The 12,533-nt window shown below is 48.7% G+C and overlaps 1 protein-coding gene across 1 annotated transcript; it reads right to left on the bottom strand.

Annotated features, from left to right (window-relative positions):
- Positions 1–2,570: 2,570 nt before the first annotated feature.
- TEKT4 (tektin 4) lies at positions 2,571–11,124 on the bottom strand. Its single transcript, XM_063414086.1, is given in 7 exon segments — positions 2,571–2,764; positions 2,767–2,933; positions 4,115–4,269; positions 6,349–6,571; positions 7,307–7,450; positions 9,011–9,081; positions 10,539–11,124. Coding segments are annotated over 7 exon segments (1,329 nt in total). The 5' UTR covers positions 11,058–11,124; the 3' UTR covers positions 2,571–2,714.
- Between the last annotated feature and the right edge of the window lie 1,409 nt (positions 11,125–12,533).

The raw sequence follows: 12,533 nt of genomic DNA, 5'->3' as shown, positions 1-12,533 counted from the left end.
CAACGGGAACCAGAGGAGGGCAAGCAGAGAAATGGTTTGGGAAGGAAGGGAAAGGGGCTGGGAAAGGGAATTCTCCCTGTGGGGCACTGGGATCCTCCTCTGGCTTCTCCCAACATTTCCTGCCCCTGGCAGGGTGAGAATGGATGAACCCCCCAGCACAGGAGATGCTCCTAAAAAAAACCAGAATCCTGCTGATTTTTAAAGTCCTTTCCAGCCCAAACAATTTGGATTTTATGGAAAAATGGAGCCATTTCACTGGAATTTCCCAACACCTCCCGTCCAACTTTCAAACAGGCTGGGAATAAAATCCCTCTTATTAGCAGAGGGTGATAAATGTTGGGAAGTTTGATAAAGGTGGCAGGACATTTGATAAATGTGTCAGGATATTTGATAAATGTTGGGATATTTGATAAATGTGTCAGGATATTGGATAAACCTGCTGGAATATTTGTTTAAATGCGTTGGGATGTTTGGATTCTTTTTTCCCAGCACGTTTTTTCACTTTTTATGGATTAAAGGCTGAGGTTTCCCACGCTGAGGTTTCCCTTTTTCCAAGTGCTGCTGCTTGGGAGGGATTTGGAGCAAAATTTTGCTGATCGGAATCCTGGGAAAAGCGGGATAAAGGCTGCTCCAGGGTTTTCCCTTCAGTTATAATCCTTTAAACATAAAAATTCCATTAATCTATTTAGTGGCTTTAAACAAAAAAGAGGGAAGCTTTGGATGGGATTTTGGGAAGGAATTCCAGAGAAGCTTTGGCTGCCTCGTCCCTGGAATGTTCAAGGTTGGACAGAGTTTGGAAAATCCTGGGATAATGGGAGGTGCTGGAGTTGGAAGTGGATGGGCTTTGAGGCCTCTTCCAACCCCAATCCTTCCAGAATTCCATGATTTCTCCCTCAGGATCCAACATCTGGGCTATCAAACAGAACCATGAGGAGAAATCCACGGAAAACCCCAAAGGAAAACCCAAACTCTCGGATCCCAAGCCCTCGCTGACATTCCAAAGGAATGGGAGAGGCTTTGAGCAGGAATAGCAATTCCTGGAGAATCCCGAATTCAGAGAACAAAAATCCCAGGAATTCCAACAGCACATCCCATCCCTGGGCTCTGCAAATGTCCCTTCCCAGCAGGGGTTGTGGGAATTTTGCCTTTAAGGAATTTTTTCCCCCTTTAAGCAGCTGCTTTTGAAAGGTTAAAATTCCCTGCAGAACAGGAAACGATGGGATTTGGGGGTGGTCATTTTTCCCAGGATTTGGACACGTCACATATTTAACAAGAGCCCAATAATGGCATTTGCCAGGGGAGCTGATGAGGATAATTACGGATAAAATGATGGATAACAGCTCATCCCCAGGCTTTGCTTCCAGGGAAAAGCTGGAACACAGCACCAGCTCTGTTCCACATCCCAGTGCTGACGTGGAAATTCAGCACTGCAGCCCCAAGCTGGTTAAATTTCTTTTTTTTCCCTTGAAAAAAAAATTAAAATTAATCACCCTGAAGGTTAAAAATCCTTGGATTTATCTCAGAAGTGCCATGGATTGGGAGAGGTTTTCCAAAGGGCAGATTGGCATCAAACCTGGAAAATTTGGGGATTTTATTAATAATGTCTGAACAGCTTAAATTCCTTGCTGAGAGGGTGACCCTCATTTTTTAATTGTTCTCATTTCAAGCTGTAAATATTTTATTTCCCCTGGGATACTGTTATTATTCCTAATAAATATTCATTCCTCTTTCTTCTTATTCCTAATAAATGTTCGCTCCTATTTCATTATTAGGATGAAATCCTCAAAAATAGGAACAGGTGCTGTGGAGAGATTGCAGATGGAATAAATTGGTTTTTAACTGGTTTAAAATCTGGTTTTGTGGCTTTTATAAGGGAAAGGAAAGGGAAAGGGAAAAAGGGATAAACGGGGAAAAAACAGGGAAAAAAGGGGGGGAAGGGAGGAAAAAGGGGGGGAAGGGGGGGAAAAGTGGGGAAAAGCAGGAGGAAAAAAGGGGAAAAAAGGGGGGAAAATGGGGAAAAAAGGGGAAAAAAGGGGGAAAAGAGGGGGAAAAAAGGGGGGGAAAATGGGGGGAAAAAGGGGGGGAAATGGGGGAAAAAGGGAGGGAAAATGGGGGGGAAGGGGGGAAAGAAGGGGGGGAAAGGGGGAAAAAGGGGGGAAAAAGGGGGGGAAAAGGGGGGGAAAGGGGGGAAAAGGGAGAAAAAGGGGGGAAAGGGGGGAAAAGGGGGGGAAAAAGGGGGGAAAAAGGGGGGAAAAAGGGGGAAAGGGGGGAAAAAGGGGGGGAAAAAGGGGAGAGAAGGAGGGAATAAAGGGGGATAAGGGGGGGAAGTGGAAAAAACTGGGAAAATGGGGAAAAAAGGGGGGGAAAAAAGGGAAAAAAGGGAAAAAAAGGGAAAAAAAGGGGAAAAAGGGGAAAAAAGGGAAAAAAAGGGGAAAAAGGGGAAAAAGGGAAAAAAGGGGAAAAAAGGGAAAAAAGGGGAAAAAAGGAGGAAAAAAGGGGAAAAGGGGGAAAAAAGGGGAAAAAAGGGGAAAAAAAGGGATGTAAAGCATTTTAACCCAAGTAGAAGAAAACCGAGTGAACACACCACTTTAATGTATCATTTCTCAATTTCTTCCATATGAAAGCTCCCAGATTTTTTCCCACACTTGCCAACGGCCGAACAGAAAAGAAGGAATTGCGTTTTCCTGCCGGGTTTGGCAGGGCGGGCACAGAAATCACTGTTTGTAACTGGCCACCTCCAGGTCCACGGGGTAGCGCAGCCGGTAGCCATGCACTTCTGCCTGTCGATGAAAATGCTGTTGGCTTTCACGGCGATCTCCTTCTCCAGCTTCATCCTGGTCTCCTCCAGGTTCTTCAGGTTCTGCTCTGATTCCATCAGTTTTCTCTTCAGGGCCTCCAGGAACACCGCCAGTTCTTCCACCTCGCTCACCAGCCTGGAAGGGATCGGGTTGAGTGGTGAAAAAACAGGGGGTGGGGATACAAGAGATTGGGTTTGGGATAAAGATCAAGTATGGAATGGAAAATTCATCAGGAGAAGGCCTCAGAGAAATACAAGGAAAGATTGGATTTGGGATAAAGATCAGCTATGGAATCAAAAATTCATCATGAAAAGATCTCAGAAAAATCCAAGAAAAGATTTGGTTTGGGATAAAATCAACTATGGAATGGAAAATTCATCAGGAGAAGACCTCAGAGAAATCCAAGGAAAGATTGGATTTAGGATAAAGATCAACTATGGAATTGAAAATTCATAAGGAAAAGACCTCAGAGAAATACAAGGAAAGATTGGGTTTGGGATAAAGATCAACTATGGAACTGAAAATTCATAAGGAAAGGATCTCAGAGAAATTGCTCAAAAAGATTGGATTCAGCATAAAGATTGGATTTGGGATAAAGATCAACTATGGAATGGAAAATTCATCAGGAAAAGACCTCAGAGAAATCCAAGGAAAGATTTGATTTGGGATAAAGATCAACTACAGAATAGAAAACTCATCAGGAGAAGACCTCAAAGAAATCCAAGAAAAGATTGAATTCAGGATAAAGATCAACTATGGAATGGAAAATTCATAAGGAAAAGACCTCAGAGAAATCCAAGGAAAGCTTAGATTCAGGATAAGTATTAATTACAGAATGGAAAATTCATCAGGAGAAGACCTCAAAGAAATCCAAGAAAAGATTGAATTCAGGATAAAGATCAACTATGGAATGGAAAATTCATAAGGAAAAGACCTCAGAGAAATCCAAGGAAAGCTTAGATTCAGGATAAGTATTAATTACAGAATGGAAAATTCATCAGGAGAAGACCTCAAAGAAATCCAAGAAAAGATTGGATTCAGGATAAAGATTGGATTTGGGATGAAGATCAGCTATGGAACTGAAAATTCATAAGGAACTGAATTTCATAAGAGAAATCCAAGAAAAAATTGGATTTCAGTTAAAGATCAACTACGGAATCGAGAAGTTATTTCCGACTTCCAGTCAAAAAGTCGTGAGGTAAAAAATTCAAAGTTGTAAGGTAAAAATAATCCTTTAAACCGCCCCAGATCCCTTTGGGATGGAAGAGGAGCCTTGGGGGAGTGGATCAATCCCCGAGTCGGGGTTGATTGCTGACCTGAACTGGGGCTCGTCCCGGCACAGCTCCACGTTGGGCCGGGAGGAGCGGTCGTAGAGGCGGCTCTGTGCCACCTTCAGGAACGCCTCCTTGTCCCGGAGCGCCTCCTTCAGCCTCGCCACGTTGGCCTCCTCCTCCCCGATGTCCTTCAGGATCTGAGGGACAACAAAGCTCAGGCAGGGACAGACGGCGCCCCCCAAAATGTCTGTGAGGGGTGGAAGTTCTCACTGCTGGTCGGGAGAATTCGGTACAACAGGAATGAAAGTAAAATGGGGTTATGTGGGGTGAAAATGGGAATAAATGGGGTAAAATGGGATTAAAATGGGGCTATGTGGGGTGAAAATGGGAATAAATGGGATTAAAATGGGGTTATGTGGGGTGAAAATGGGAATAAATGGGGGTAAAACGGGATTAAAATGGGGTTATGTGGGGTGAAAATGGGAATAAATGGGGGTAAAACGGGATTAAAATGGGGTTACGTGGGGTGAAAATGGGAATAAATGGGGGTAAAATGGGATTAAAATGGGGCTATGTGGGGTGAAAATGGGAATAAATGGGGGTAAAATGGGATTAAAATGGGGTTATGTGGGGTGAAAATGGGAATAAATGGGGGTAAAATGGGATTAAAATGGGGTTACGTGGAGTGAAAATGGGAATAAATGGGGGTAAAATGGGATTAAAATGGGGCTATGTGGGGTGAAAATGGGAATAAATGGGGGTAAAATGGGATTAAAATGGGGTTACATGGGGTGAAAACGGGGCAAAAATGAGGCAAAATGGGGCAGAAATGGGGTTAAAATTGGGTTGAAATGGGGATAAAATAGGGCAAAAATGAGGCAAAATGGGGCAGAAATGGGATTAAAATTGGGTTAAAATGGGAAGAATTGGGCAAAAATGGGATTAAAATAGAGTTATATGGGGCTAATAGGGCAAAAATGAGACTAATTTGAGCAAGAAATGAAATTAAAATGGGGTTAAAGTTGGGTTAAAATGGGAAAAAATTGAGCTAAAATGGCATAAAAATGAGACTAAAATGGGGTTAAAATGACACTAAAATGGGGTTACATGGGGTTAAAATTGGGTTAAAATGGAAATAAATGGGGCTAAAATGGGATTAAAATAGGGTTGCATGTGGCAAAAATGGGGTTAAAATGAGACTAAAATGGGGCAAAGATGAGACTAAAATAGAGTTAAAATTGGGTTAAAATGGGAATAAATGGGGCTAAAATGGGGCAAAACCAAGGCTAAAATGGGGTTAAAATGGGCCATTTTAGAGGCTGAAGCTCCCGTGAGGCCAGAACCCCAAGAAAGGCCAGGACAGGCCAGGAAAGGCCGGGAGAGGCCGGGAGAGGCCAGGACAGGCCAGGAAAGGCCGGGAGAGGCCAGGACAGGCCAGGAAAGGCCGGGAGAGGCCAGGACAGGCCAGGAAAGGCCGGGAGAGGCCGGGAGAGGCCAGGACAGGCCAGGACAGGCCAGGAAAGGCCGGGAGAGGCCAGGACAGGCTGGGAGAAGCCGGGACAAGCCAGGAGAGGCTGGGAGAGGCCGGGACAGGCTGGGACAGGCCGGTACAGGCTGGGACAGGCTGGGACAGGCTGGGACAGGCTGGGAGAGGCTGGGACAGGCTGGGAGAGGCTGGGACAGGCTGGGAGAGGCTGGGACAGGCTGGGACAGGCCAGGAGAGGCCGGGAGAGGCCAGGACAGGCTGGGACAGGCTGGGACAGGCTGGGAGAGGCTGGGAGAGGCTGGGACAGGCTGGGAGAGGCTGGGACAGGCTGGGACAGGCTGGGACAGGCTGGGACAGGCTGGGAGAGGCTGGGACAGGCTGGGACAGGCTGGGACAGGCCGGGACAGGCTGGGACAGGCCGGGACAGGCTGGGAGAAGCCGGGACAAGCCAGGAGAGGCTGGGACAGGCCAGGAGAGGCTGGGACAGGCTGGGACAGGCCAGGACAGGCTGGGACAGGCCAGGACAGGCTGGGACAGGCTGGGAGAGGCCGGGAGAGGCCAGGACAGGCTGGGAGAGGCTGGGACAGGCCGGGACAGGCTGGGAGAGGCTGGGACAGGCCAGGAGAGGCCGGGAGAGGCCAGGACAGGCTGGGACAGGCCAGGAGAAGCCGGGACAAGCCAGGAGAGGCTGGGACAGGCCAGGAGAGGCCGGGAGAGGCCGGGAGAGGCCGGGACAGGCCAGGAGAGGCCAGGACAGGCTGGGACAGGCCGGCCCAGGCCAGGCCAGGACCTGCTGCAGGTGCTGCTCGAGGCGCAGCTTGGCCTGGTCCAGCTGGCGGCAGTGGCTGTGGAAGGCCTCGCTGACGGCGGCGCGCTGCACGCGCAGGTCCTCGGACGCGTGGCGGATGACGCTGTTGATGAGCGAGCGCAGCTGCACCGACGCCAGCTTCTCCTGCTCCGCGCTGGAGATGTTGTCGTGGCTGAACTGCGCCCACGACTTGGGGGTGGAGGCGCTGCAAGAACAGGGAATGGAATAAAGTTGGGATTTTGGCCTTAAAAAGTGTTTTTTTCCCCCTGGAAAAGTGGTGTCAGCTGTTGCCTGTGGTGTGGATTTCCCATGAGGAACAGGATTAAACCTTTCATAAAAATTAGTAAAAATCTTCTAATAAATCAACAAAAATGTTGTCGTGGCTGAACTTGGGGGTGGAGGCGCTGCAAGAATGAGGAATGGGATAAAATTGGGATTTTTGGCTTTAAAAAGTGGGGTTTTTTCCCTGGAAAAGTGGTGTCAGCTCTTGCTTTAGGTGTGGATTTTCCATGAGGAACAGGATTAATCCTTTAATAAATTAATAAAGATCTTCTAATAAATCAATAAAAATCCTCAAATAAATTAATAAAAAACCTTGAATAATTTAATAAAAATCTTCTAATAAATCAAGAAAAATCCTCAAATAAATGAATAAAAAACCCCAAATAAATCAATTTATTTATTTAATTAATAGAATTCCCAGAGAAGCTGTGGCTGCCCCATCCCTGGAAGAATCCAAGGATGGAGTTTGGAGCAGCCTGGGATGGTGGAAGGTGATGGGATTGGATCTGGATGAGCTTCCAGGAACTTTCCACCCAAATATTCCATGTGGGACATCCAGCACAGCCTCTCCATCCATGGAGCTGCCCTAAAGCTCTTTCCATGCCCAATTCCCGCTGGGATTGAGCGTTCCAGGGCTGTTATCCCGGGAATGACTCACGTCTCCTCGAACTTGAGGGAGCTGGGGTGGGACTGGACGTTGGTGCTGTCCGTGCAGTAGCTGACGCATTTATCGTCGATGTGATACGACTCCACCTTGTCCGACCAGTCCAGCTCGCAGTTCTCCTTCTGGATCTGGTTGGATCTGGAAAGTTGGGACCACAGCTCAGCTGGAAGCAAGAGAATTCCCAAGCCACCCCTGTTTGGGAAGCACGGCTCCACCCTTTGTGTTCCACAGGGGAACGAGACCGTGAAATTCCCTGGGGGCTGGAAAATCCCAAATTCTCCCTCCTGTCACCATCTCCTGGAAGAGGAGATGGAGATGGGATATCGGGGAAAATTCCAGTGTGAGGGTGTGTGGATAAACAGCCTGATATAGATGGATTATTGGGAAAAAATTCAAGTGTGAGGGTGTGTGGAAAAACAGCCTGATATAGATGGATTATTGGGAAAAAATTCAAGTGTGAGGGTGTGTGGAAAAACAGCCTGATTAAGATGGATTCTTGGGAAAAAATTCCAGTATGAGGGTATCTGGAAGAGGAGCCTGATTGGGATAGAAAATCAGGAAAAAAATCCAGTGTGAGGGTGTGTGGAAAAACAGCTTGATGGAGATGGAATATTGGGAAAAATTCCAGTGTGAGGAGGGGGAGGCCCTGGGATAGAATTCCCAGAGAAGCTGGGGCTGCCCCTGGATCCCTGGGAGTGTCCAAGGCCAGCTTGGAGCACCCTGGGATTGTGGAAGGTCCCTGCCCATGGAACTGGATAATGTTTAATGATGATCAAATTAAAATTGCTGCTTTTTTGTTAACTGGAGTCAGACACCGCTCAGTTAATTGGGATTATAATTATTCTGATTACAAAGCCTATGGGTTGTTATCAGCTGATAACACCAGGTGTCACTGTCAGCCAAGGAATTGGGAATTCTCCTGGAAAATGGGAATAAAATGGGGCTAAAATGGGATTAAAATGGGGCAAAAATTAGACTAAAACTATGTTAAAATGGGACTAAATGGGGCTAAAATGGGACTAAAACTGGGTAAAATGGGACTAAAACTGGGTAAAATGGGAATAAATGGGACCAAACGGGATTAAAATGGGCTAAAATGATCTTAAAACAATTAAAACCCCAAAACTAAACTCATTAGGTTCCTCTTATGCTCTAATTAATATAACAGAGGTACTTCATATTAATTGGCATTTACAGCCATTTTTTAAAAACCAGTATTTTTTAATCAGGTAGAACAGGAGTAGATTAAATTATTTTTTTAACTAAAATATGAAGTTTCCAGCAGTTCCTTCCTTTATATTGATGGATTTTAGGATACAATAACATCTTTCCAAAGGGTTTGTTAGAAATTCCAAGCAAATAATCTTTCAGAATGGCAAGGAACACCCGGCCTGGCACAGAAATTCCAGATTTAAAGGTCACACTGACATCTGGTGGCAAAAAAAATCCTCTTGGAAAGCTCCAAAAATCCCTTTAATAATACAAAGATATTCCCAAGAAGACACTCAGAGAGTATTTTTATAGCACTGGAATTTAGTGCTGGAAAACAAATCCAACACAGTTCTGGAAAGCAGGAAAATCTGGAGGTTTCCAGGTTTAAATGGAATTCCCACAGCTCTTAGACCTGGCCTGGCTGAGATCTGTATCCAGCTTTATCCCAGGAATTACTGGGCTGAAGAATCCCGGGAAATGTTTTACCTGATCTGGGTGGTGGCTTGGATGATGGTTCTCTTCAGAAGATCCCGGATATCCCGGATAAGCTCTGCTTCCTAAAGAAAAACAGGGAGAATTCGTGGATCCAGAGCAGGCAACACAACCCTGAGAGGTAATTTGTGGATAAATCCTGGAATTTCCTTATCTACTCTCACTTTGTTATGGTAAAACTTGGAATTGTGGAGTCACCAGACCCTAAGGGAATTCTATTGGAGGCTGAAAAGCCTGGAATACTTCTAAAGCCTGGGAATTCTGTGGATTCCATGCAAAACTCTGTGTGCTGCCCTATTATGGAAGGAATTCTTCCCTGGCACAGATTCCCAGAGAATCCCTGCTCCATCCCTGGAATGTCCAAGCTCAGGTTGGACAAGACTTGGAGAAATCTGGGAATAGAGGGAGGAGGTGGGAATTGATGATTTTTAATGTCCCATCCATCCCAAACCATTCCATGACTGCACAATCCCATCAGATTAAACAGAATAAATGAATTCCTTGCTCACTTTTGAGATAGGGAAAAATCAGAGAATATCCCCCTGCCTGGAACCAGATTAATCAGGATGGGCTTGGTGAGCTTGGAAGTCTTTTCCAACCTAAAAACTTCCCAGATTCCCAGAATTTTGTAACAATTCCCACATGGAAATGTCCTACACCAACCTTCCCCTGTTTACATTTTTAACTGGAAAAACCTCTTAAGTATTGATTATAAATCAGAAATCACACACAATTCCCATTCAAAGTATTCCTAAATCCTATCATGCCCTCCTAGAACATCCTGAGTTGGGAAGGATCCACAGGGATCAAGCAATTCCTGGTTCTTCCCAGGATAATCCCCAAAGCCCCACCAGGTGCCATTGTCCAAAGATTTCAGTGTGATCCATATTTTTCAAATATTAATCCTCAGGTTTAATGAGTAACTGATCATGAACTGACTGTGATTGGAGGCTGCAGGTGAATCATTAATTAATTAATGGGGTATTGGAGTAGGTGTAATTCCAGGATACCCTGGAAAATGTGGGGTTCGTAGTATCCAGCACAAGAATGAGACTGGAATTTGACAGGAATCTCTGGTGACAGGGTTGGATCATCACCTTGGCAAAACTCAGGGAAAATTAATGACAGCAAGTGCCCAAATTCGGATAATTTGAGCATGGGCACAGCCAAGGAATATCCCACTGCTCCTGAACTTTTGGACTGTGGAGTTTTAAGGTGTAACCTGCAGAGAGGAAGGAGTTTCAAGGCGAGTGGAGAAGGATTTTGTGACAGAACAGGATTTCTGTGTTGGTGCAGGAAAACTCTGGGTTGGTTCCTTTGGGGTCTGGGCTGAGGGAGGGATCTGCTCTCTTCAAAGCGATTCGATCACTTCCCAAAGCGACTTTTTAAACACAGGGAGGACTCGAGAAAAAAATCCCTGGAGTGACACGGAGAGCCCAGCACGGACAGGAGACCCTTCCTCCCTTCTCCTCCTCCTCGCCGCTCCTTTCCAGCGCTGGCTCCATCCCCAGGTGCCGCTCACCTTCAGCAGCTGCCTCTCCACCTGATCCACCAGCAGGTCCGGGGGCTGCCGGCGGTCGCGGCACTCCAGGTTATCGATCACCACCGCGTACGGCACCTCGGTGGCATCGAGCGCCCGCTCCAGCCGCAGCTTCTGCGCCGCCAGCTGCTTGGTCTCGGCGTCCAGCTCCATGATCTCCCTCTGCAGCTCGGTTCTCCAGAAGTCGATGTCCTGCAGCCGCTGCCCCAGGGCGCTCTTGGAGCTCTGCTGGCCCCGCTGAGCGCTGGCGGCCGCTCTCTTCACCAGGTGCCCGGCCTGGGCGCGGCCGCGCTCCGCCTCCTCGCCCGCCGCCGCCGCCTCGAAGCAGACGCCCGCGTTGCGGCGGTGCCACTCGGGCAGCTGGTACTTGGCGGTGCGGAGGCCGGCCATGGCCATGCCGCAGCAGGAGCGCGGCCTCTCGCTGCGGGCCACATCGCAGATCCTGGCGGGCAGCGGGCAGGAGGGGACGATGGGCGGCTGCGGCTCCTCGGGCTGCGCCATGGCGGAGCTCCCGCCCGGCCTCCCCTCACCACGGCAACCGACCAACGCCGGGTTGATGGACAGCTGTGTACACCAATCAGAGAGCGGAAACTATCCCAAGAGCGGCGCTGATTGGTGGATGTGCTGTATGCGCCCGCCCCCAAGCGGCTCGTTGCCGTGGTGACGCACGTGTCCCCTCATCCCGGTGTTCCCGTCCTCATCCCGGTGTTCCTCTCCTTATCCCGGTGTTCCCGTCCTCATCCCGGTGTTCCTCTCCTCATCCCGGTGTTCCCATGCCCCTCATCCCGGTGTTCCTCTCCACATCCCGGTTTTCCCATGCCCCTCATCCCGGTGTTCCTCTCTCCTCATCCCAGTTTTCCCATGCTCCTCATCGCAGTGTTTCTGTGTCCCTCAGCCCGGTGTTCTGTCCTCTTCCAAGTGTTCCTTCCTCATCCCGCTTTCCCTGTGTCCCTTCCCACTTTTGCAGTGTCCCTTCCCGCTTTTCCCGTGTCCCTCATTCCCCTTTTCCCGTGTCTCTTCCCAATTTTCTCATGTCCCTCATCCCGTTTTTTCCGAGCCCATCCCGCCTTTCCCGAGCCCATCCCGCCTTTCCCGAGCCCATCCCGCCTCTCCCGAGTCCATCCCTTTTTTCCCGAGCCTATCCCGTTTTCCCGAGCCCATCCCGCTTTTCCCGCACGCTCCTCCCGGTGCCAGCGGCGCTGCCGCCCCGCAGGAGCCGCTCGCCCACGCAGCTCCAATTTCCCGTCTGGAGCAGGGAAAAAACCTGGAGCGATCCCAATCCCGACATTCCCGGCTGGCTGCTCCCGGTTTGGGGGAGCAAATTCCAAGGGAATTTTGGGATTAAGGAATGTGGCTGTGCCGCAGGGAGGAATTTCTATCCGGGATGGAGCGGGATTTGAGCGCGGGGATTTTATTCCCCGCTTGGAGCGGGGAATTCTCTGGGATAAAGGGAAAACTTGGATGTGCTGGGATTTGGGGCGAGGCCAGGAAATTTGGGATTTGGGGAAGGAAGGGGGGGATTTTTAATATTCCTGGTGTTGCTGGCTCTGAGTGCTGTGCCTGGAGTTCTGTGGGATCGGGACACGCCTGCATCCCGTGGCCACATTCCCAAATTCCCGGATCTTTGTCCCAGCGGGATGAGCCCAGGAGGGGGAGGTGGGTGTGTCCATCCCCTCGCATCCCGTGGGAATGGCTGAATCCCTGGAATTACGGCTGCTCCATCCCAAAATCCATCCCCACACGCAGTCCCGGCCCACCCCGCTGATCCCGGGATTTGAAGGGAGGCCAGAATTCCTGGCAGCTCTTGGAATTCTCTGTCTGCTCCTGAGGGGGTGGAAAAGAGATGGAATCCACAAGTGGCCAGGACAAGGTGATGGAATTCCTGGAATTCCCGGGAAGATCCAGTGGGGATGAGCAGGGAGGGAAGATCCACCTGCTCCTCCTCCCCTTCCCAGGCAGCTCTCCAGGAAAGCTGGG

This window comes from Prinia subflava, chromosome 17 (genome assembly GCF_021018805.1).
Source record: "Prinia subflava isolate CZ2003 ecotype Zambia chromosome 17, Cam_Psub_1.2, whole genome shotgun sequence".
In the NCBI taxonomy this organism is placed as follows: Eukaryota; Metazoa; Chordata; class Aves; order Passeriformes; family Cisticolidae; genus Prinia; species Prinia subflava.
This window is presented reverse-complemented; position numbering and strand designations above follow the sequence as displayed.